At 41.4% G+C, this 26,056-nt stretch overlaps 2 protein-coding genes across 2 annotated transcripts; one reads left to right on the top strand and one right to left on the bottom strand.

Annotated features, from left to right (window-relative positions):
* The first annotated feature begins 865 nt into the window (after positions 1-865).
* Positions 866-16,186, top strand: LOC142764995 (uncharacterized). The gene is made up of 6 exons (XM_075865541.1): positions 866-1,000; positions 5,804-5,937; positions 6,000-6,076; positions 9,786-9,872; positions 12,367-12,390; positions 16,026-16,186. Exons 1-6 carry the CDS (start codon positions 866-868, stop codon positions 16,175-16,177), a joined length of 609 nt encoding a protein of 202 aa, XP_075721656.1. The 3' UTR covers positions 16,178-16,186.
* A 5,989-nt stretch (positions 16,187-22,175) lies between these two features.
* Positions 22,176-25,452, bottom strand: LOC142764994 (sulfotransferase ssu-1-like). The gene is made up of 2 exons (XM_075865540.1): positions 24,983-25,452; positions 22,176-23,426 (listed from the first exon to the last, which is right to left on the bottom strand). Exons 1-2 carry the CDS (start codon positions 25,436-25,438, stop codon positions 22,941-22,943), a joined length of 942 nt encoding a protein of 313 aa, XP_075721655.1. The 5' UTR covers positions 25,439-25,452; the 3' UTR covers positions 22,176-22,940.
* Positions 25,453-26,056: the final 604 nt, after the last annotated feature.

The following is a 26,056-nucleotide window of genomic DNA, read 5'->3' as shown; positions in this document are numbered from 1 at the left end:
AAAAATCAAATAATAGGGACTGTATGAATTATGAAAAATTGCTTATAAGGTCCAACAATATGCCTCCAAGTTCATAGGTCATAGATGATGGTGTGAGTAATTAGGATATGTAGCTTTTGTTTGGCAAAAAAATATAGGGGAGACAGTTACGTAAGCTGTCTGGCTTAGTGAACAATACACGGAAGAATACTGTAGAACCACCTGACAAATATTTGGGAAATCTACGATGAATATTAACTTCGCTTTTATTACTACCGGTAATTTGATGGCTTTTCAAAACATCAGTCTTGGCGTGCATTATTCGTGCCTTGGTAGGTCATATGTGTACTTCGAAATTTTTACTATCATTGTTAGCGGATACTTTTGGACGGGCTTTTCGGTTTTGTTGTAGAGCGTACTTTAGTGCAGGAGAAAAGTGGAGATGAAGGAAAATGGGGATAATTACGGGGTATAGAGTGCAGACGAGAAAGTAAGAGAGTCAGAATGAGTGTTGGCGCAGGTTCTATTGCAGAGACGAACGAGAGGTTACTGTTTTCAATCATGCTAAACCGTGGCCCACTTTGCCTGGCTTTGAATTACTTTCCATTCCATTGCTGAGTCTTTTCTTCAGCTTCACTGTCACTCCTTATTTTATACTTCAAGAAAGTTAAAGGTGCGCATCATTTTGTTAGGTTAACACGGCTTTTGAAACAACATCACCATCTGCATAGGTCAGCGAATCTGAGCTTCGCTTCAAACTTTAATGAATCGTTTCCACCGTGTTTTGACATATTACATTAAAGAGGAGCGTAGATGTTTACACGACCACATATAAGTACGCGCCGCAAAGTCAAACAGCTGCACGTATTTGCTTGACATCTCTATCATGACGGCCATGTTGGAAAAAGTTGTTGTTGCCACAGGAAATATAGCTGCGGTCCGACAATGTAAGGCAGATGGTTGCGTTGAGTACCGCCGCTGCCCACCCTGTCCTACTTTATCTTTGAATTTGCTACTGAAGGTAAATACATGACGTTTTTCATTAGGATATTTGAAATCACAATTATTTCATCACCTATCTATCTATCTATCTATTTATCTGTCTGTTTATCCGTCTGTCTGTCTGTCTCTCTCTCTCTCTCTCTATATATATATATATATATATATTATATATATATATATATATATATATATATATATATATATATATATATATATATATATATATATATATATATATATATATATATTGGTACAAGGTCCCGGCATATCACTTACCATATTCTAAAATGAGCATAAAAATACATGTGTCTGCGACGAATAATAATTAAAGGCCGTTACAATAATAGCACCACTTATGTTTGACCTACTAAAAAAAACTGCAAAATCAGCCATGTCTGGCTGATCCCATCATAGCAACGCCTGAGCATAATGGTGTACGGGTATACGCCACGAGTGAATCCCAATACGCGCGCACTTAAAGGGAACTAGAATTCAGAAATTTCACGTGACAGTTTAAGCGCCCTGGTCACAAAAAAATGGATTCCTATATACGACATTCTCGATGGGTGAAGAATACGAATGGAAGCAAAGACTAAAACAAAATTGGTAAATCCCAGGTACAGTGAGATTCGATGATATGTGATGTATGACCGAGGAAAGCAGATATGTCACTTTAAAATCAGCACAATAACTTCTATGTCATGATTATCATGTTTGGGCATGTTATTTATCTTCATCGTCTATTCACGTTATGCGATACCAAGTTTGGTATATGTTGAGGTAGTGAAACTGCCATGAGCACGCGATGAGCCTTTTATGTAGTCATGATTTACAAGACATGCATGTCATGATTATTATGTTTGGCCTTGTCATTTACCTTCGTCGTCTATTGACGTCACGTAATACCAAATTTGGTATATGAAAAGCTTGCAAAATGGACGCGAGCGTATAGTGAGTGTGATATCTTGTCATGTACTTTCATGTCGCGCATCAGATGATTATCATTTTTGCACCAATCACATACTTTCGTCATTCATTTACGTGGCGTGACACGAAATTTGGTATATGTGAAGCTAGGGAGATGACAGCGAGCGAACGACGAGTGTAGCATGCAGTCATGTTTGACATGACATGCAATGTCATGATTATCATGTTTGCACCAGTCATATAGCTTCGTCATTCATTGACGTCACGTATTACCAAATAGGGTGTATTTGGAGGAAGGAAAACGGCTGCGAGTGCGCTGTGAGCAAAGCATGTCGTCACGTTTCTCATCACACGCATCTCATAATTATTATGTTTGCTCCGCTGCGGTGGCCTAGTGGCTAAGGTACTCGGCTGCTGACCTGCAGGTCACGGGATGGAATCCCGGCGGCGGCGGCTGCATTTCCGATGGAGGCGGAAATGTTGTAGGCCCGTGCGCTGAGGTTTGGGTGCACGTTAAAGAACCTCAGGTGACCGATATTTCCGGAGCTTTCCACTACGGCATCTCTCATAATCTTATGATAGTTTTTGGACGTTACCATGTTTGCACCAGTCAGACACCTTCGTCATTCATTCGTCATACACCCGCCTCAACCTTTGTGATACACCTGCAATACCAAATTTGGTATATGTGGAGCTTTTGAAACGACAGTGAGCGCACCATAAACGTGGCGTGTAGTCATGACTTCCATGACCAGCGCGTCATGATTTCCACGTAAGGGTTCGTCACTTATGTTCGCAATTCACTGAGGTCACAGCATACTAGTTTTGCAATATGCATGTGAACGAAACCACCACAAGAGCAGAAAGACCATGAACTGTAAATCATGACATACGTGTCATTATTTCTTGATGCGTGTCATGTGTTTACATGACACGCATTTCAGGATTATCTAGTTTGCACCAGTCACATACCTTTGTCATCCATTCACGCACTGTTATACCAAATTTTGTATATGGCACGCTAGCAAAACGGCGCGAGCAGATCATGATTGTGTCGTGTAGTCATGTTGGTACATGACACTCATGTCATGATTTTCATGTTAGGGTCTGTCGCTTGTGTTCGCCATGCAGTCATGCTATCCCATACCAGTTTTGCAAGATGCCATGTGAAAGAAACCACCGCAAAAGCTGCACGACCATGAAATCTAAATCTTGACATTCATGGCATACATATCACGATTTCGAGGTTATGACAGGTCAAATGTGTTCTTCATACAGTCATGTTATGCCATACCAAGTTTGGTATCGATACCATTATTGAAACGGCCAGGAGAACTAAAAGTCGTAGGCCGACAGACAGACAGACAGACAGACAGATAGATAGATAGATAGATAGATAGATAGATAGATAGATAGATAGAGAGATAGATAGATAGATAGATAGATAGATAGATAGATAGATAGATAGATAGATAGATAGATAGATAGATAGATAGATAGATAGATAGATAGATAGATAGATAGATAGATAGATAGATAGATAGACAGACAGACAGACAGACAGACAGACAGACAGACAGACAGACAGACAGACAGACAGACAGATAGATAGATAGATAGATAGATAGATAGATAGATAGATAGATAGATAGATAGATAGATAGATAGATAGATAGATAGATAGATAGATAGATAGATAGATAGATAGATAGATAGATAGATAGATAGATAGATAGATAGATAGATAGATAGATAGATAGATAGATAGATAGATAGATAGATAACTTTCAAGCTCACCGAATTCCGCTGAGAAATGCTTCGTATTTAAGAGAAACAAACACGCGGACAATCGGAGACCCCAAGGAGGACGACATGACAGGCCGACCAGTCGAAACCCTGAGTTGATTCGTCCCTGAAACTGTAGATTCAGATACAATGGATTCATGACATTCTGCATGGAATTCCAAATTCTACCACAGAATCACTTTCGGTTTAAACAAAAAAAATCGCTGCATCTCCACTAAGCGAATAATGATGTGTTGGTGAAGCAGTGCGGTCGTTCTTTTTTCCTGTAAAGCACGCATGACATTACCCACTCGCGCATGTTAATGAGTGACAAAGTGGTGTTTAGTTATATAAAATTTTTGAGGCAGGCTGGTGGAAACGCTAGAGTGACTGCGAGTGGGGCCCCATGATGATTTCTGGGTTTCGTCCATGAAACATAGAGCCGATGGTTTTTCTGCCGGATCTAGCCTGAAGTTGGCAAAAATAAGGTTTACGTGCGTTCCCCTGGGTGGTGTTTCTTGTTTCCAGTTCTACTAAATACTTAGTAGGGCCTAATAACAGGTGATATACTCCACAAGACAACGGGTGTTTTCGTGCAGCCACCGCCTCCTGCATCTTCAACTTCGATCCCGCTTGTCATTTTTGCCATCTTGCCCTCGCTTGCCGAGCACTTGCCTGCTGGTTGTCAGCTTGCTCTTGGAGTTGCTTTTGAGCCGTCGCTTCCCACCCCTTAAGGTTGTTTTCATCCACGTCAGAAAGAGAATGAATGTTCTATGGTTGTCATCGTCATTGGACATTTTGCATCTGATAAAACATTTTTTTCCTCGTCATCACCATCATCGCAATCGTGATAGAGCACAGTAGGTACCTTGGATGTACTGTACATGTGCTCTCGCGCTTAATCTTGATCGTCATCAGCGTTGTGGTCATCGTCATCGCATATGCAAGGTTCAACGGACAACGCACAACAGGCAAGCGTAGACGCTATGGTTATTTATCCTTAAAATTTAGCGCAGCCTCGACTAAGTCATACACGGTTGGGCCATAGTAGAGCTGCTGGGGGCTTAGGTGCTCCCGGTTTGACCAGTTTATATACCTGGTGTTCGCTTCTCTGTTGAGGACCAAGTGTTTTGGCCATGAATAATTGGGTGTGGTTCTTTAAAATAACAACTTTCTAACAATGACACATGGGGAATCTCTACTTGATTAGCTCTGTAGGAAAAAACGGGTATAGCACTTATGCGCCTCAGAAATAACACTAGTTATCTTATTGACCAACTTGAAATTAAGGGAGCACACGGGAGGCTATGGTTGGGTGAAATGTTTCAACCTCATTTGCTAATCGTCTTTGCTGACTGTTTGGGCTGTCACTGAGGACGCGTCTGTGTATGAGCATTGTCACTTATTGCTTCCAATAGACGGGGATCCTGATCATAACTGTTCTAAACTGCTCTAAACGGCCATAACTGCTTTAAAATAAAAACGGCAGCACAAAAATTACACATGGGCATAATGTTAGAGTGACCCCATTTTTGGTTCTGGCGTGCGCTACCTCCTTTCATATGAGTGTAATTAACAATGAATACTAAAAAGGCGACACCGGGGGCTCTAGTTAGCATGTCTTGTCGCACCAAGCCCTTATTGTGTCACTCTGTGTCATCTCTGGTTTCTCGCTTACCCTGTACCACATCACAGGTATGAAAACATTGCATAAAAACGTAAATGACATCGGAATGTGTAAAAAAACTTTCCTCGAATACGTCGATGAGGACTAATGTTAAGCTAATTATTGTACTATGCATAATAACAGTGTTTAAAACGCCTATGTGAACAGTTTATGATGAAATACGTTAAAGTAGGGAAGTTCTGTTGCATTATTCATGAAAATAAAAGGATCTAGACTGACAGAGGTTACTCCAAAAGTTCAGTTTGCGGAAGATTAGTGAGTAGTATACTAGAAATATAGCAGATGCTCCTAAATATTTAGTGGCACTTCAGAGTTGGCATTGTAGGTGTACAAAAAATAACACGAGTTCTTTAATTTTTTTTCCGGAAAGCAATATACCTTAAGGTGTTTATAGGGTTCTCATTGTTACGTTTTATTTTTCAGCTGTTCATTATGAACACCGATATGTGGGACTACAGATCCACCGACGCTTCCAGCAGATGCACTTGGCGACATCGCCTATACGTTAACGACACACATGTCATACTGCAGGAGAATTATGAATCAGGTGGAAGAGCGTAAGGTGGTAGAAGTAGTTCTTCGTTGACTAAAATATTAACTCTGCTTGTTTTCATTCCAGAGGGCATTTTCCACCAGGAACATGGAAATTTTCTACCGGCAACGGCACACAAAAGGCAATGGTCCTGCAAGAAGGCAGTGAGTATTAATTTCTTTGTGTTACTAACAACAATTTTACAGAAGAAAGTTAAGATCCTGTCAAATAACAAGAAAACTCCCTCAGTTTCAAGAGTAATTTCGAAGTAATGTTGAAAAATGTCTAATAATAGGACGTTCCAAGGAAGCTGCACTCTTTAATTTTTAAGCTTGTTTACATAATTCGAAGAAAATTCAGTCGGAGCAAACTTGAACGGCAAGCCGGTTGGTGGATTATTCTTGACCCTTGTATCCAAGCGAATAAACTGCACAGCAGTATAATATGCCTCAAGTGCAAGTGAATGTCACAAATGAAAAATAACCAGATAAACGAAGCGTAGATGCCATTGGAAGTTGAATTACAGTACTAGCGAAGAAAGCTAAAGCGAAAGCATGAAAGAAACCAATGCATAGCAGAAGCCTAAAGTGCGCAGCAGCGATCGAGTAAGTGCAGAGTAGCTGAGGATGAAAGCAGCGGTCACACGTCCGTACCAGAAGACGCCAGCTCCTCTGCTGCCTGCCTGCTTCCTTGGAGAAGGCCGAATCATGTCTTGGAAACGTGTTCAGGAGTAGACTTAGTGCTCCCAACTTTACACGTCTGTCCCAGGAGCTGCTGAAATGATTCCACGACTGAAATGCATGTGGAGGCCACGGCATTTTGTAAGTGATGAAACGAGGAGTCGCACAGGATCACTTTCTGCGAGCCACGCACCTATGAGCAGCTGGCTAAGTGGGCGCTTACGATCGAGTGTACTTGTATCTCTGTACCACCGAAGCCACATGTGCAAGGTTTTGATTGTTGCTGTACAACGCCAATGTTGTTACCACACAAAGTCATGTGTTCTCAACATGTATTTTGCGAGAAAGACCGAGGAGTGGCCAGAACCTGGGCCATTTTGAGTGGCAGCGAAAGAAGACTGCACCCAACAACAGCAGTTGGGTTGTTTTCTCAAACCAGAGCCGCATTCTGTGGGCCAGTGACAACGCGAGTCTTCCTTTAAAAGAGCGTAAAGAGTAGTAAGAACGTTCACCAATTTCAAAACAAACTTCTAAATAAATAAATGCCTGATGCCAAAGAATAATTAGAGGAACTTCGCTATTTGGAATCTAACACAACCGTGATTGAGTTTACGCTTCACGACAAAGTCTGGATTCCTGCTGCGAGATATTCTAGCTTCAGTAAGCGAATGCGTCGAGTTACTGCCATGGTGATAGCACACGTGCGTATTCGGTTTCTTATCACAGCCACACTAATTCCATTCCTCCCTACGTACGCTCGGAAGCTACGCTTGTGATTAGCACCAAAAAAGCTGCTGTGCACCATTGCATCATTATTTATTAATGTAGTCATGAAAACGACACCTTGGTTATCGACAAGCAAGCTGTCACAGGTTGCCGTCTCTGTCAGTTTGGGTGGATGACATGGTAGGCCTACCTAGACAGACACCGCGGCCGAAAGCATATTCGATCCAGTAGGAGGTTTTGATACACAGGGTATTTTAATAAGGAGTAGTAACATTTGTGTGCTACTATCGAGTATATGAAAATCATTTTCGCAACGTTATTGATGAAATCAGGACTAGCGTAAGTTTCACTGAAGGGGCAAATCTCGAGAGAGAGAGCGGAGCTGGTGGGCGCATATGTAGTCCTGGCTGTCTTTGTTTTTCTCAGTTTTGCAAACTTTCGGTGTCTTTGATCCTCTAGTTGTTTTCCTTTCTTCTCTTTCTGTTGTGTGTATGCCTTTTTTCGTCTCTACTCGTTTATATTTCTACCTATCTTTCGATCTCTCCATTGCATTCGTTTTTTTCAGTATTTCTATCTTTCTTTATGTTTTTCCCGTTTCCTTCATTCGCACTGTATTGTAGCTTCTCTTTCTATACCTCACTATTTCATTTGAGCCGCTTCATATCAATCACCTTCCATTATATTTTCTTTCTCTCTTTCGCTCTTCCTATTTACATTTTTCTTCTTTTGTATGCTAGGAACTACTCTCTGTACTCGTCACGTCAGTCCAACTTCTCTCCTCTTCTCTTTCCTAGACCCTGGCTATGCTGTATACTATAGAAGGCGATGGTATGCCCTGATAACATGTTTGTATAGCCGAGAGGTTAGCACGCTTGACTTACGTTTGTGGGTACACAGGTTCTAATGCCGCCTCAGGAATAATTGTTTTCTTCCCTTAGAATTTCTCTCTTCTGCTATCTCTATTTCTCTCTCTTTCTCTTCGCCTCTTTGTTTATCGCAGTCAGTGCATATTCCTCCCACATTACGGATATTACATTCCAGACTGGAACAATGGGCACACGTGCATTACAGCGAAGCAGAACATGGGGACGAGGTCAATGACATGAAGGTGAAGAAAGCGAGAGCTGGTATCGCGGAGCAGGTGCACAACTGCGTTGGTGGTACCGGTTACTAGACAACGTGAGGCGCGCCCATAAATTTTTGTATGCGCAAATGCCTTTGCCGCTGGCTTAGACAGCTTCGCTCTACAAACAAACGTGAAATCAAATCACATCACTCCTCTGAAACAACCCGAATTACCGTTTACTTGTCAAAGGCAGCCATGAGAGCACCAAGTTGTTAGAATTTTACAGTGAACAAATTTATACAGTGATCGAATCAATTTGATCCCGTGACTCAGTCAAGGCATGGGCATCCTTCGCGTCACTCTGGCTAATGAATGAGGTTCAGAACTAAGTCTGCTGCTTCAGAACGCAAGACGCACCACCACGCCTTCAACATCAACAATATATTTTATTGGTGCATGGTACCTCACACACATGTTTCGTAATGGATGTGACTCACTGGATGTGACAAGGATGTGACTCACTGTATTCAGTATTAAGACAGAACTGTCATTACGTTGACGACAGCCGGGAAGTTTGTTCTTTTTTTCTTACACTTTTACTCCCCTTACCTTGTTTACCAGTGCATGGTAGCTTACCGGGCTCAGCCGTTGTGGACCTCCCTGTCTTTCTTTCATTTTTATTATTTTTCTCTTCCACGCTAACGAGTGTTCCCGGCGCAACTGAAGCATCGGAAGAACACGCACCGAACTAAGCTGTACATGCAGAGATTGATTGATTTCTGCGCCAGCCAAGGTCGATCGGCTACTACGTATACACCTTCATGGCAGTGACCAAAACAATCTTTACTGTCGCTGGATTCAGGGTTGCTGCTACTCGAGCGACAATCAGGTTGTAGTTATAAGCCTTTCAGTTAAAAAAAAATGTGGTAACAATGGCAGGCGTAGTTTTCTGTTTCCTCACTAAAGGCAGATAACTAAACGCAGTAGTTCATTAGTTTGTCTGTTTCACAGAAAAAAACTCCTTGTTTCTAGCTCGCTGCGTTACTGGCCCATCAGGGTGCACGCGTACGAACAGGCTTCTTTGACGCAGCACTTTAGTTTCACTGTTCATTGTGCAACTCCATCTCACTGATCAGTATCGATCCATTCACTCACCTCCATCGCACCGATCAGTATTGTGTGAGCCTAAATTCACTGGCCTAAATGTATCAGCTAGTCTGACCATACCACTTGAAATTGTGTGAATTTGCGTACTACCTGATCAAGGTAGTAACTTTCGAAGGGCTACATATGATCAGAAATGGTGGTAGAACATACTGAGTCAATTTGTATTACGATCGCTTTCAATGTTTAACAATGCGCACATTGCATTTCTGCTCATCCATTTCTTCCTATACGCAGGCAAAAATTCGGTTGTTGAGAAGCTACTATTTGACAATTCAGACTGGACCTGTGCTGTCATCAAACGCACGAAAATATTTTTCATCGGTGAGACCTTTCTATTTCGTCATCTGATTGCTATCGCTAATGCGCAGCATCACAATAGAACTTTATATCAAAGAAATGTATGTTGTCGCAGGCAAGGAATCACCGAGTGGTTGGGCCTCGATTCTATGGTACCACTGTTGCTTATAGCAGAAGTACTAACAATTTGCACAGAACCTTCTGCGGCCAATTATACCTTCAAACTATTAACGCTACCAGAAAGGTACAAAACTACTTCAGGTTATCTTTGACTACAAAGTTACGAAAGTTTTCTGATCATCACCCTGCGCTAGGTTCACTACAGACAAAAATATTCTTGTAAGAATCTTAGCCTAACTATTACATTTTGAAGCCCTAAACTTCTTTAATTTGTCAGTGCCATTGGCAGCTTTTCTCTTCTGTATCATGTGACATCACTTGTTTTTTTAAAGTTTATAATTTTATTCTGGTACTGATTAGGTTATCTGCTACCTTAGTTTGTCTTATGAGCCAATCTGTCATACCTGTGTCTTTTGGAATTACTGATTGGTAACTATATCCACCCTAAATTGTGCTAAAAGTAGGGCTCCTAATTTTCATATATCAAAAATTTTCTAAAACAGTGTTTTCACTGTTTATCTGAAGAGTATGTTTGACGACTGATTGTTCATAGAAGTAAATTGAAAAGCTTTTGCTAGGCCGTATGTAAAGTTCAAGATAATGCTTGAATGATTACATTGTGTCAATGTTTCTTTCAACCACTCCAACGTTCAGGCTCACCACACAATACTGCAAATTATATTGTGTTCCTATATAATATTTCGATATTCAAGAAGGAGGTGTCGGGACTACTTTCGACGTGTTTAAGTGATAGAGATCTCACATCTAACTGTCGATGCGTGAAACCTATGTAGAGGTCTTATGTGGTAATATGGAGGTCCGGTAGAACACTGTGCGTGGGAAAAACTATATGTCACCATCGTGTGCAATACTGTGATGCGCTGCACGCGAGTTTTAAGTAGCATATCCACACTTTCCTTTGAAAATGACATTATTTCAGAGTAATGTGAAAGCAACAAATAAAATGGGACAACCGCTGCAAACACCGCAAGGCTGGAGAGGCCACCGGCAACCTACAAAACAAACGCCATCATTATCATCAATATCTCACATATTTTCATTCTCTGCATTTGATATTGCTTGAACACATGCATGTAGTCGCAGTTATAGAGAACACTTGGCGTTCGTCGCTTCGTAAAGTACCGAATTCCGAGTATTCGCACACATTGATGTTGTCATGCACCATGACTTTCATCACGCGCATATCATCACGCGGATGCACCTGCGAGGATACGCAGATATACTTTTATTTGGAATGAATTCTATAAGTGAGGCCGACGCTAGGAGTAATATCGCCACCTCGCGTAGTCTAAGAGCACCGACAAATTGCATTTTTCAACGGGAAAGGCCCTGAATGAAACCAAGGCGTGGAATTGAAACGAAGAAATAATCATCAATGCCATCCCATGCAATTCATAGTTTTACAAAGAACACTATGAAACCACAGTTCTTTCTCAAGAGGCCACGACACTGACAAAGGAAGAGGTGGCTAGCCCAAAACTTTATTTGGCTGAAGCTGCGGCCGGTAAACGTATGGTCGGATTTCATTGACGCCCACTGGCTATGAAAGCGATGAACAAAGTATCGTCTGGCGATCAACCGATCATAGTTGCGATGCTCCGTTTTTATACCTCCCGAATCAAACTTGCCAGCTTTTATCACTGGCGGCTACGCAATCTCTGAAACATTCTTGAGTGTTCGTGTCCCGAGCACAACTTCAACAAAACAATTGACAAGAAACGCGAAGATTCTCGAACACCGAGGCGTGATCTGCGCCGAGCATTGATCACAGTCTTTCTGGGTTCAAACCAAGCACATCAAAACAAAACTCGTGGCAATATGATCATGACGTGTGAGGATTAACATCCCAAAAGCACCAAAAATATTAGAGGTGCCGTAGGGGAGGGCTTTAGCAATTTTGACCACATGGGGTTCTTTAACGTGCGCTTAAATTTGAGCACACAGGCCTAGAGCATTTTCGCCTCCATCGAACATGCAGCAGCCACAACCAGAATTCAATCCCGCCACCTGCAGGTCATCAGCCGAGTGCATTAGCCACTAAACCACCGCGGTGGAGCCGTGGCATCATGTAAGACGCGTTCTTAAAGTTCTAGGAGAATGTGGCCGTGAAGCAGTGGGTAGCGTGCCCAGCGTATGTTGTCGTGGACCAAAATGTAAGGAGTTGTACTCCCGTCGACGCAATTGTTCCTTTGATTTCCAATCATACGAATTTGTTGGACGTCATTTCCGTGACAGAAATACGTCACTGAAGTCTTGCTGACCCCGGCATAAAACATTACTTTGAAAAAGTGTTCCTGAAGCTGCGATCAATGCCCTCCTTTTTGTGAGGTTTCATGCGAGCCTATTACAGATTAGTAATATTCTTTCTTTCTTTTAGGGCACCAACGACGACCCTTCTCGGGTAAGTGGATATTTCTTCCAAAATGCATTGAAGTTTTGGTACGAATTCATGCTGCAATAAATAGCACCTACGCAATTCAGAATTCTCAGTAGTGTGTGCTGAATGACATCAAAGGGCTGCTGTATTAGTGTGCATTTATTTATGACAACGAGGTCTTCTATGTCTCGCTGTATTAAAACTTAATGCAAAGCCTTAGATAAAATCAGCCATGTATTTTTGTCGTTCTTGCAGATATTTTTTTGCGTTCAGAGCAACTTTAACTATAGTTACAACAGCATTTTCAACGTGCTTAGAACATTATTCTGAAACGGAAAACATTTCTCAGGTCAAGTCAGTTTGAGAATATCTTTCCAGAAAAACAGTCAGCGATGTTTTGCTGCTTCTGAGGTGATAAGTCAGGTGTAACGAGGAAGCTTGACTTGTTTTGTCAATACAGTAGTGTTCTTATCGTTTTATCGCTGCAAAAATTAGGTTGGAAAAGAAGCATGTGGTCCGACATATCGTAAATAATCACGTTGGAGCACTGACGACAGTTTTTTCAAGACGAAGTGCATGCTATGCTGTGACAATGTCTGGGGCACACATTAGCGTACGCCTCGGGATATATCTCCTAGAGTCATTGGCTTCAAGAATTAATCTCCAATACATCGCTCTAAAGAAGTACACCTCAGAGACCCTTAGGGGTATTTTGTCTTCACATCCATCCGGTATTGTGTCTGTTATTATTAGTTTAAGCAACATTTTACGTGATGTACTCAGGGATATTTTTTCTGGGTTAATAGGGAAATTCAGCTATAATCTGTTGTTTTTTTCCCGCCAAGTTTAACATGTAAGTGTGAGTTGTGACCAGTGGGTGAGGGCAATATTCGACTTATGTTCAACACCTGGAATTATATTAGCTGCTAAGTTACCTGTTTGAGTAAAGTAAGTAAATTATCTCTACCAAAACCATTGGACAGCCGTAAAAGGCTGTCTACCCCAATTATGTCTTGGTAAAAATATTTTTGATCTGTCAGTACATAAAATACACCCTTAGGGATGCACATTGGTGCGCATAACTTTCAACCCCATTGACTATCGACAGAACAAGCTAGCTTGGCTCCAAGTTAGCTTGTTCTGCTAGCTCGGCTCTAAGCTATCTAACGGGGTTCTCCTTGATTGTAGTCAACACTTTGAAAGCTGACTACTTATTCACACTCAATTGATGTCAGTGTTGTTTTTTATTGTGCACGTTAAGTATGAGCACATCTTTGAGGATTACAGATGGTGAACATGTTTTTGGAAATCAGTTTTTCTGTACGTTGCGTCTCAACTATTATCCGGAATTTATTTTAGCCGTTATATGGCGTTTCGTTTGTAGATAAATTCTTCCCGAATTTCATTGTACAAAAAAGAAATAAGTGTGTTTGTCTCTACCAAAATAAATGAAGCTGCACGGCACCCATAAGCTGGGGGAGAAACATGTTTATACCAATAAACATAATACAGTTCTTTCCCATAAAATATTAATTAGAATTCAAAACAATTTAAGGCTTGCACAAAGTTTCCGCAACGCTTGTTTAATAATTTACATTTTTTTAAATGTTTGTTTTGTGTACTTTTCTATATGTTGCGTATCATGTTTGGGCATCGTTTTTGAATGAATCCTAAGTAGCCGTAAACTAGACATTAAGATGCATCTCGCACACTATTGTAGTTCTGTAAATTGTTTTACACCGATAAATACAGAATTCCTAGTCACATTACAAAAAAGCTGTTTGTTCAATATATGTTTTATGCTACTTCTACTTCTGTGCCTAAGAATGCGCGAAGAAACGGAAAATGAACTCCAGTAATTGTAGTTTCGCAGCGGCGAAGTTCCCCTAGCGTGCAAAATGCATTCATCCACAGGCACGACGGCAAGCTACACCGTACCTCACAGGTGAGGTACGAGAACTCATTTCAGGTTTAATGGGTTACATAGGACAGATATATACATTCGATTGTGCCGTGAAGGTATCCCGTCATTGAAGGAAAGGCGCAAAAAATGACCGCTGGCTTGGACAATTATAATATACACGTGCATATATCATTGTACTTGCGTGCGGAAAGTTATAAATTAACCAGATGGGCAGATGCAATAAGTAAACGCTCACGAAGCCCCACACAGGTGTTTTGTCGCTGGTAGAAGACTGCTCATGGCCAATGCACTGTGAAACGTGTGAAGGCTGTGTCACGGTTTTCTCCCATGGGATGAATTATCCAGTTGGGGAAATAGTTGAAGCGGTTCAGATTGTCAAGATGGTTCACACTTGAGTTACCCCTGCTTTCAATGCGTTGACAAAAAAAAAAGAAAATAACGTTCTCTCCGAGAGGGAAAACATCCCAGAGCATGCAATGATTGGCGGTGGTAAATTTCCAGGTTATTTTTCAGTCACCTAGTAACCGCATGTCCTCTCTAAAATGCACATACGTGCATTGTAATGTTGTTCAAATCTCATTTGAATTGTACTGGCTGCCCTGTTATGTTTAATGTAGTCTTTAGTTGTATGTAATCACTAGAAAAATAGAAGAATGAAGTCAGTACGAACAGCCTAGCTGAACAAATTCGCGGATTTAATATATATTTTAAGCAAGCCCTGCGTAGTCTTGAACTGCAACCGTTATAGACATGGTAACACTACTGTTCTTGTGTACCCAAAAAGATTCATCTTTTACGCTTTGTTTCGGCGAAATTACGTCTCACCACGTGATACACCACCTAAATAGCCGTTTTAGATGATTCTGTACGACAAGTGATCTTTCAAGTTGCAGCAGGAGTGCGGCAGTGTCTTAGCCCTGTGGCACAATGTGGCAATTTTAGCCCTGTGACACACAATCACCATATAGTTATGAGAGATGTCATAGTGGAGGGCCCCAGAAATTTCGATAATTTGGGGTTCCTCAACGTGTGCTCAAATATGAGCACATGGTCATACAGTATTTGCGCCTCCATCAAAAATGCAGCAGCCGCAGCCGGCGTTTGATCGCGCGACCTGCGGGTCAGTGACCGAGTACTTTAGATATCAGGCCAACGCGACAAAAGGCTCTGACTGAGGTCGAATTAGGAGGAATGCGGCAATCCACTTCGGTAAACGTGCTAGTGTTACTTCATGCAGCACGTATTTCTAAGACAAACGACTTTAGCGTGGGTGGGTCGCGCTATCTGGTGGTGGCCCCATCCGGTTTGAAGCTCACATGCCCAAATCAGCTAATAGCTGTGTACTTTGTGTTTATGACGCAGTCATTTCGAATTATGGGGGCATATTTGCAGCAACTATGAATGATTTCTCACTGAATTTTACTCCGAATTTCTGACCACGTGTGGCGCCATAATGTCTAGCTCACATGTTTTTAGAAGGCTCGACTACTAAAATCAGCACGGTAATGAATTCGTGCAAAGCCTTTTAATGCCAACTGGTTTTATAGAAACCCTGCAAAAAATTTATACAGACAGATCAAGATATTTATGCTGATGACATGATAGGAAATGAAACTTGTAGATCAAAAATACATTGTGAATATGCGTACAGCGAAAGTATGAATTTATTGTTTAATGTCATTCGTTTTGTGCGGGCATGTTTTTTTTTCAGCAAAACTATTTCTATTTCTTTCAGAAAATAAGTACTATCTTTATACTAGTACAACAGATCCTAACAGTGCAGAAAAAGCATGCAGGGATAAATATATCAAGTATGCCGGGCATAAAGATATGAAGCACTACTATGATGATTGTGAGATAATCGACGAAAACTGTCATAAAAAGTAACTTGAAAAACTGCCTTAAGGTGTCAATTCATGCTTCCCTAACCCTTCATTACGAATAGCATATACGTGTATGCAGGCTTACAAAATAAGTCGTACACTTTCATTGTAATTTAACAGCAAAAAAGTTGTATGTTTGAAACAAATGTGTTTTTTATGTGATCTCAATTATACTTGTGTTGCCGAGGTCATCGGCTATTTTTTTTCAATCTAGCTTTCGGTGAAAAGGTATGAACACTACTTGTCTGCTGCGCAAAATAGTTTTAAAAACACAGGACGGGAGTCACTCTTGAAAGCTGCTATAAAGAACTCTCGTAATTATTTCAGTATTTCACCCTTACGTTCTAAGACGTACGTGAGACAAGGGATTAGAATGAATAGTACACCTGCACGTCTCCCACGTGTATCTTCGAATGCCTTCTCATGTGCACAGTGCCAGTGATCATTTGTGAGTCTTCCCTGTGAGCTTCACTTAGCTTTGTAGATACCAATAGTTAGATTGCGGTGAGCTTTTGCACAGAAAAGTGACACACAACACACAACCATTCTACAGTGCGAATGTCGCCAACCAACCTATAGATGTCGATTAGCAATGCAAATATTACTGCGCTCTAATGAAACACTGGCAACTGATAGATATACATTCACCGCGGGTAACATAGCACCCAACAGCCCATTAACACGAAACGCACCTTCGGTAACACGGCATCGCTTTTTTTCTCCCATTCTTCGTGATATGTCCTTTACGCTACAGTAAATCACAACTAAGAAATCAAGCAATATAAAATTTGAGCGTTCAAAGACCTGATGCATTTATTGAGGAGCAATGCACACCTGAATTTCAAGCGCCGCAAAAATATTTAAGGCCTTAATCTTTCCTGGAGGTCTTATCGTATGTTGACATCTTCACATTTGGCATGTCAGCCCACATATCCAGAATCACTGCGTTTGCAAACCGAAAACACGGGTAGTACCGACATTATTTCCAAATTTTCGATGTTGAAATACACATCCTTAGGGCACAACAGGGTGCGAGCTAAGGGTTCAGGTTCATTGCTGAGTAAAATGTGAGCGAGAAGTAGAGGGGAAGTTTGTCATCTTTGTTAGAACTCCATGTGATTGGCTTTCTGAGGCATCCTTTTCTAAATGCAAACGTTGCAGCTGTATACGGAAGATTCTGATGATGATTCGCTGAATATTTGAAAAGTATTTTGTGTCTTTAGTGTGTATTTCATGTTCCACATTACCATTGTGTCCAAGCATGCACTTACAGAAAACTTTTGATGTCTTCTGACGTCCAATAGCCTGCAAACGATTATCATTACTGCACTTTTGTGCAGGAATTACTTGAAGGTGCTGGCGTACTTATTTATACTTCAGTGCGCTGTGTCGACTGTGCTCTTTCAGTGTTAACGTACGTTACATAGAGTGTAGATGTACAGTCCAACACGTAACGTTACAGTTGTGTGAGCACCATAAGTAGAAGTTGTTTAATAATGCCCATTTATTACGTAGAGCTCATCCTTAATATAATATTGCCGTCATCAGTCACAACATCAATAGGTGTGGAGCTTTCAGGACAACAGGCAGGGAGAAAGTGTATTTCGATAAGATGTGCGCTCATTGTCTTGCATACGTGCAGTTGGTATTGCACTACATCACGAAATGTTCTACTGTGACAACAAGAGAGTTACGCTACCACGCGGGCAGTAGGCTTCCCACGAATAATTACAAGAGAAGTTGTCAGGCCTACAGATGGTCCTTGCCTCCCCCTCCCCCTTCCACTCGGCGCCACTGAAGAGGCCAAGTGTTGCAACTGAAGCAGAGGGCGACGCGAATGTGATCCCAAGCCCCATCGCGTTCATCTAGAAAATGCCGAGATGTAGCTTTCTTAAGTGTAACTAAAGCAGAATAGTTGAAAAACCCCTCAATACGTCCAAATTTTTACAGAACTGGAAATACGTGTTTCCTGAAAGTACTTCGTTGTTTAACATTGATCGCAAAAATTTTATAGAATAATAGTGTTCAGTACAACCGAGAAAACTATTTCGACAAAATTACAAAACCGTATACATAAGGAGAACCATATAGCCTTTTGTTATGTCTTGCATCGGTTTTTTGTGGTAATTAATTTTATATTTGATGTGATTTTAGCTGATTTAGCTTCGCCTTTAGGAGTTGAACGCAATAGTGACACCATGTTCGTAGTGCCTACTTCAAACACTTGGTGCATGAAGCGTTTTCGAATGTGCTATGAACCCACTACATGACCTTAAAGCAGTCGGCGCAGTAGAGTTTGTGCGTTTCGTAGCGGGGTACCGGCTTTCAACTACGAAGTCGTTGATATAATCACATATTCTGACGTCCATGCGCACGTGTGCTGCTGAATGTGCGCTGTTTATCTCTCTTCTCTCTCTCCTCTCTATCTTTCATCTCTCCCATTTCCCTCCCATGCGCAGGGTAGCGAGCCGGCGATCTATAGGCTGGTTAACCTCCCTGCCGTTCTTTTCCTCCTATTTTCCTTCCTTCCTGACTTCCGTTGGCAATGGACACTTGACCATGCGTTATTACTGCAATATTTCATGTTGCATTGTGAAGCATGTATACAGGGCGCGTGTGTTCTTGAAGCATGAAAGCTACTTTCACTGCATTTCCAAGAAGAGGAAGTTATTTTCACTGTTTTCACATGCAGAGGCGTGGCAGAGTGGTAGAACATGCGCTTGCGCCGCAAACGACTCGGGTTTGATCCACACTCGGACCCCATCAACCCTGGTTCGGTCCCCACTATGTTGCAAATTCTTTATCATTTATCTATTTTAATTCTAGATTTTTCAGTCACGCATATTATGCTGCTTTTTCACTCACAACCAACGACGCTGACACCGACACCGACACCCAGACCAGAATTTCTGCGGAAGAAGCTCTTTTAAAGCTGTAGCGTTAATAACATAACATTGTATACACTCCATAGACTGTTTCACTCACTCGTATACGTGATCGAGTGGGCAATGTACGGGGAATTGATACTTACCCAAATGAACCCCTTAAACTTTGCCCGCTCGACATCATGGACTTCTTGGACATGCTGTGATTTTATTTATTCTGTGTGGCATCCCGGATACATTACGTGAGGTTGCGGTGTGCTAGTGCGGACCAGAAGAGTCCGACCCAAGAAAAGAAGACGGTGATGCACGTAGCACAAGATGGTCGCCCCGTAGAACAGTCGCATCTGCTGTGGTTCATGTCTGCATAATTCACTTCAGACCACGTAATTATTTTGTGGTCTCGCAGCATCTAGGCCTGTCTGCATAATTGCGAATTCGTGAGCTGGACTTCGCCTGACCTCTCTCGTTACCTTATGTGTGCTTGCCTCAGCAGCTTGCCCGCCTCGCTGAGTTTTCACCGTGCTGCCAGGAACTCGACCACCGCAGTTTTTACAGCCCCCCAATTTAAAAACTTCGCCTTTAAGAGTTCGACGGACTAGGAATATTGTGTCCCAAGTGCGTTCTTGCTACGTACGATGTGTTGTAAGATGTTACTAGAAAGTGGAAACAGTGGATTACTACATTGTGATGAACAAATCGGAAAGTGGCTTGTTTCCGTAAGCATTTCACGTATGGCTGCCTTCTTTGTTATCAAATGGTGAAATAATTTAAGTCATCGAAAATATTCGCTGGAAAATGTTTTGGAACTTGCTATGCAGCAACAACGCGTTCTTAAGGGAAAACATGCCATAACGCGTATGCATTTGTAATGGGTGGCCGGATTTAAATCACGAAGTCGTTATAATAATCATATGTTCTAACGCCTGACACCAATGTATGCTTGTTTCAAGAAATATTACTGTGGTTTTACATGATGCATTGTGAAACCTGTATACACAATGCTTTAATGAACTTCTCAGCAGAAATTTCAGACAACGAACACAAGAGCCAAGGACGAGGTTTTGTGTACTGCTTTTTTTGTTTTTTTTAAGCAAGTGATTTTATCTTCTTTTTCGTAACATATATATGTGCGTCTCAGAGCTAACAGTTGAAAAGCTGTGCTCGTCCTCGTCTCTTGCGATTGTTGTCTGAAATTTTTGTGCTGAGAAGTTTATTAATGGATTTCCAACAAGCCCAATCCCACGCTCTATTACAGAACACGCGTGTTTGTAAAGCAAGAAAGCTATTTTCACTCATATTCCAAGTAGCCACATGGCTGTACGGTAAGCACCTGCTTTCGACGAAAAGGGCCTGTGTTCAATCCTCATTAGAGCCAAGAAGCTTTTAATAATTATTTTATTATTTCTGTCTTTGTCCACTTTTTGGTTGCAGAAAACGCGATTCCTCACTCACAGCCAAAGAGTCTGACACCGATAGCAGCGCTGACGTTGTAGTTTTCGCGAAACATCCAATTTAAGGGTATTGCGCTAAAAGAGATTTTTAAATTCTCCAGAGAAAGTGTAAAGAGGTACAGCTGTGAATAGCATGCCTGCTTTCTCTTGTCACAGAGTTAGAGATGGTGGGTTTCACTCAGCTTACCAGAAATATTCTTTTTGCCTCCTCATAATTTGCTTTTTTGTTGATTTCCATGAAGAGTTATGTCAGTTATGTCAGCTAGTCTTGGAGAGCCCGCATTAAAGCACTTTCGTGTTAAAAAAAAAACTCACAATAAAGTGCTGGTAAAACCATTGCCTTACCTCTGACTGATGTGTAAAAAAATGCAATTCCTATGAGGAAGGTATTATTATAGGCTGCGAATCAGCGGCGGCACATATTGTGACACCATGGCCCGTGACGTGCGGTTCACCGTACGTGTCTCACATGAATCTGAGAAAAGGCTTATTCACGTACTCTGCAAGCGTGCCAGGGTACTCACATCGTTATTTGTATGTTATGCCTATCATACACAAACCTCCTGCAATGACAACTTTGGCATGGATGTACCAAATTATGCAGGCTTCTACGAGATCACCCATCCACACGTCCATACTTAAACGGCTTTTAATTTATCGTTTCGTCGCTGCGTATGCGGGTTAGCTGCACAAACATTTCGCGTATGGTTTTTCCTGGCACTCATTGTTGAGATCCGAAATATGCGCGCAGTTTCAACCTGTACAGAAACGACCCACTTTTGTGGTATTTATTTGCCCTCTAGTGAGCTATCGGCAAAACAGTAAGCGATAGTTCTGTCTGAAGCCGCACCGTGGAGGCAGCAGTGCCTTTGTCAGAATTAAACCTATAGTTCCAACAAAACGAGCAAACTCTGCGTGTAATCGGCTGTGCTGGCACTAAAAATGAGTCGAATTTTGGTGATCTACTTGCGAACGCGCCAATGCAATTACAATGCATACATGATGGGGAGAGGGGTGATCACTCTCGCCCGCGGACATGCCCCAAGTTGGTCTATTTTGCGTTCGGACTCGATCACCTTGTGACTAAAGTAGAATGGCGTTAAAGCCGAATATTTGAGTCTTGCGACGAAACGTGTAGTGCTTTGTAGTACGGCAGGTGTATTGAATTTCCAAGCCTATGGAGTTGGTATTTGGCCAAATTGATATTGCACCAGGCACGCGATGTTGAGAGCAGTTAGTGGGAATTCAAGTGAATTAAATTACTTCAACGTCTATAAATGAGACTTACCGTGGAGTCATTGACTACACCGCACATATAAAAACAACACTTAAGACACGATTTTTTTCTTGAGGTCCTTAGAGAGATCATCTGTCTTTCCTGGTGAGGAAATAAGCGCGCTATGCCACTTTCACAACGACTTCACCTTAGCGAATCCACAGTCGTTGCGCCAGTGACGTGACGTTCTTGTAGTTTCTTTAAAAAATAACCAAAAGTATATTGCGCCATTTATATAGCAGAGTGCTTGAGCTTTGACTACTTGGGAATTTAGCCCTGCAGTTGCTTTAAGTGGGTTTCCAATGCTCCTAGGCCACCTTGAGTTAAAAAGAAAACACCATAATTATTGCAGAGATGTAGAATGAAAAGTTTTATAAAAAAACACGTTCTGTGAGGCATACTTGTTCAGCGTACAACGCATGTATTTTGTAATGCAGCAAGCATGCAGCCATATAGTTCAGTGATCGGTGAGTTGTATCTCTGTAATATTAGGGGTTTGCGGGCAACCAGGTGCAGACTAATTGGTATGAAATGCGACAGTGTCGTTACTCAAAGAAATACAGTCATTCTCGATTGGTTAATTTGAATTTAAATTTGAATTTTAGCAGTAATATAGATGCTTGTAATGTTTACACTTATCTCCTCATCGAGGGAGCGTGGTAAGTGCCAGATATTGAGTAGTGAAAAAGTATTTAAGATTTATATTATTTCTTTGCACACCTAAGTGAAATTTATACTGTGTAAAGCAATGGAGAAACCTCGGTGTATGTATTGTGATCGCATCACGTACGCTATGATGGTATACGTGCGAAGCTAATAGGAATTTGCATGTGGGGCATGTAGGTGGAGTCTAATTCAAAGGTAGCACTTTTGTTTAGCAAATGTGGTGATTAATTGAGAAGCTCTATTCTACTGAACTGTAGCGTGAATATTCAGCGTCAAACGATGTAGTTTTGGAATTTAGGAAAGTAATTTTCTGCATATGTTGAGGCTGCGCGACAGCGATAAGGCTGTTACTTGCATGAGAAGTTCTGGAGCCATTGGAGCCCTAGCGTTCTGACAAGCTACTCAGCCTGAAGTGTTCACTGAGCAAATCAACTACTGTGTTCATGCTAGGTTGGCTTTCTCCGTTTTATGGTTGCTGTGGGTGATTATCTAAGGCAGACGGAGGTCATCCCAAAGTGACATGACATCGCTTCCCCGAGTCCTTTCAGTGACCCACTTCTTCGTGCGAGCAATCTGTTCACTTGTAAAGTATTCTTTCCACTCGCCCACTAATCCTTTCCGAACAAATTGACCGCCCTCGTGCATCTCTGAGTTCACATCAGGTGTCTTCTCAGTCGCGTCAAGCCTCTGAAGGTACTTCTGTGAAACTTTCTCAGCAACTTTTTTCATCCGCGCGCTCACGTTCTCTGTTAAAATACCCCTCATGCTCTCCATACTGCAGTTCTTTAGTATTTTCTGAAGAAGAGTTTCATCCCTACAAGTTGCAGCGTATTCCGGACCAAGAAAATGTGCGATCTTCAGAACCATTCTTTCGGTGTCAGCCTGGAGCTGCTCATAGGTGATGAACAGTATGTTGGGCTGGTGGCGGTGTTCGTACCAGGGAAGTACATGGTCGAAGTAGTCCCCATAAAATGCCTGAAAATATTGAAACATAAATGTTTTACTTCATTCGTCACCCTTTTCGTTCCACATCACTTCACATCTCATGCCTTTCACAAAAATCTGACGGCGAGCAGATGAGGATACAGGCTGTGCAGTTATTCTGCCACATTCTTGATTCACCGGTTCTGATGAAGCTGGTATATGTCTGGTTTTCTGAAATTGAGCTCGTAATTACGTGTGCTTGAATTTTGTGCCGGTCGAGCTGCCTTACACGTTTATGAACTGTCGCACTGGTGTTGTTATTATCGAAAGTAAACGTTGCGTGTCTGTTGAAGCATAGACGTCAGTACAATTGCGAAAATCAAAAGTCGCAACAGCACATCATATTCAATAAGCAAGTGTAATTTCTTTTCATGTTGGACAACGTAAATAGGTGAAATCTTACAATATTTGGTTCAACAGCAAAAAAAAATTATCATAGGAATATGTACTTCACAGAAGACTGCCTGCTAGCGCCGTTGGTTCTTCCAAAACACTAGGAACTATGTGAACAGCCTAAGACTGTTCTATTGTAGAGTCTCCAGCATTCGCGCTAAATGTAATATGCAAGGCAGTAGGTGGCATGAATTCCACAAGTCACTCAGGCTGCGCATGCAATGGCGAAGGTTTCTCTCTGAGTGCATGTTGCTTCTCAACTTTTCTCAATTTCCCAATAATACGCGGAGGCTACTGGCACTGTTCGGCTTGTATTAGTTTTTAGGTAATTCTCTGTTCAGATCACGCGAACTCGTTTATCTTTGCAAACCTCGATACTATCTTTAAAAACTCAAATTGCTTAAAATTTTCGCGAAAGATTTATTCTAAAAGGCTTCTTCTTTAGTTGAAAAATAGCCATGATTATCCAAAACTGCTTTTCAGTACATACAGCCACGAAAAATGGGAAGTGCCGAATAAACCATGCTTTATATTTCTGCTGAATTACGTAATAAAACGTGTTCACATGTGATGAAAATCTTTATAAAAGATGTAGACGTCAAAACAAAAAAAAAGGTCATGCATATTTTTTTCAGAATTGAGCTGGGTTTCACTATGTTTAAGCTGTCAGCCTAGCGTGGTACGATTTGTGAGTATATTCATATTATTCGTCTGTATGAATAATTGAATTTGGCTATTTTGTAAGACACTTTGCTTGTGATTGGGAGCCAAAGCAAAGCGGGCAAAAATTTAGGTTGTCTGCAAAAAAAAACTAAATAACATTATAATAATTTTAGCGTGAGCGCACTTTCGTCAGTTTCAGTTCACATTGATTGAGGCCAGCACCGATTTTTCGTTTTGTATGACTTGTTATGCGCTGTCGTGCTCTTAAAATTCAAGCTTTGGCCTTTACTTATTCCAAAAAATATTAATTGGTTATCTTACTGAACATAAAATCATGCTTTTTTGATGGCTATATCTCACGGCCAGTGGTTTTCAAGTTTTCAAGTTCTTTAGAACAACAAACCACCACATAATGCGTTAAATAGAGAAACGTATTGCCTCTATGTGTCTATACAGTTCAAGAAGTGACTGAGCCAAACTCAAAAGATTACCTTTCCTGAGACAAAAAGGGAGAGAAACTTGTCAAAAGAAACATCCTCGTATTTCTTTGGAGTCAGGCCTTTCAGGAAGTGGTGCACGGAGACGGCACAATCATAGGGATTTCGGGCCACGTCGACGTACTTGGCCCGGTCGACCGGCGGAAAGATTTTGTACGGAAAGTGAGTTGCTATGGGGCCTATCCTGCATGGGTTTTCTGCTGCTGCGGCCCCCGTTACTTCAAGAAACGGTGACATCCGCTCCAGTTCAACAATATCTTTAGGTTGCTGGCCTCTTGTGATTATGTTCCAAATTATGAATTGTGTCCAGTTGCTGCCACTCCTGGGATATGAAACCAAGATAACGTCTCCACGTCGAGGTTTGTAATTTTTTGCCGAGCAGAGCAATTCCTGGTTGCAGAAATCTAACAATCGCAGTCCATCAAAGTCCTTGTACAGTTCTTCGTCCATTGTATTTGTGACCGAAATTCCTGCACATAAGATAACATTTACGTGAGGAGTGCAAACGTCTAGCACTTGTGTTGCCTCACTATTTTTTTGCATGATAGTACTTTCGATACTCTGTTAGTTCAAAACGGTGCATGTTTCATTTGCGACGATTCACCTGACAATAAAAAAAAATGTCATACTTTAGGCTGGTTTCAAAAAACCAGGCAGTTCTGTGTAATTTAGGTAACAACTGCATTCACTCATGTTGCTGATCTATAAGTTGTAAAACTGTTGTAAGGCGATTCGAGCTAAAGGTGTTTCTACTCCACCATGCAGGTGCTTAGGCCATCGTTGTATCAGATTACGAAGTATGGCAAAAACTTCTCTGAGGTAAGAGCTGTTAAATTATACTTCATTCACTGTAACAAAGAAAAAGTATTTTTGAGTCTGGAATATTATACCATGCGAAGCTTTCGAACTCGCTTGTAGAATAAACGCTAAGATTTACTGCGCAATTAGAGGGCAATAGTGAGATGCAATGATAGAAACGTTGTTCGTCTACTAAGCTAATGTGTCAGACATAGGAAGCCTCTGTAGTTCAAAGAGACTTTAAAGGAAGATAATAAAATCTCCAAATCG

Source organism: Rhipicephalus microplus, chromosome 6, assembly GCF_043290135.1.
Source record: "Rhipicephalus microplus isolate Deutch F79 chromosome 6, USDA_Rmic, whole genome shotgun sequence".
NCBI classification, from domain to species: Eukaryota; Metazoa; Arthropoda; class Arachnida; order Ixodida; family Ixodidae; genus Rhipicephalus; species Rhipicephalus microplus.
This window is presented reverse-complemented; position numbering and strand designations above follow the sequence as displayed.

What these genes read in the sequence shown, in the direction of transcription:
- LOC142764994 (XM_075865540.1), bottom strand. Translation starts at nt 25,438, where the DNA reads ATGGACGAAGAACTGTACAAGGACTTTGATGGACTGCGATTGTTAGAT. An exon ending in CCCTTTTTGTCTCAGGAAAG is followed by an intron (nt 23,427 to 24,982) that starts GTAATCTTTTGA and finishes CAATATTTTCAG; the next exon opens with GCATTTTATGGGGACTACTT.
- LOC142764995 (XM_075865541.1), top strand. Translation starts at nt 866, where the DNA reads ATGACGGCCATGTTGGAAAAAGTTGTTGTTGCCACAGGAAATATAGCT. An exon ending in CACGAAAATATTTTTCATCG is followed by an intron (nt 9,873 to 12,366) that starts GTGAGACCTTTC and finishes TCTTTCTTTTAG; the next exon opens with GGCACCAACGACGACCCTTC. An exon ending in CCAACGACGACCCTTCTCGG is followed by an intron (nt 12,391 to 16,025) that starts GTAAGTGGATAT and finishes TATTTCTTTCAG; the next exon opens with AAAATAAGTACTATCTTTAT.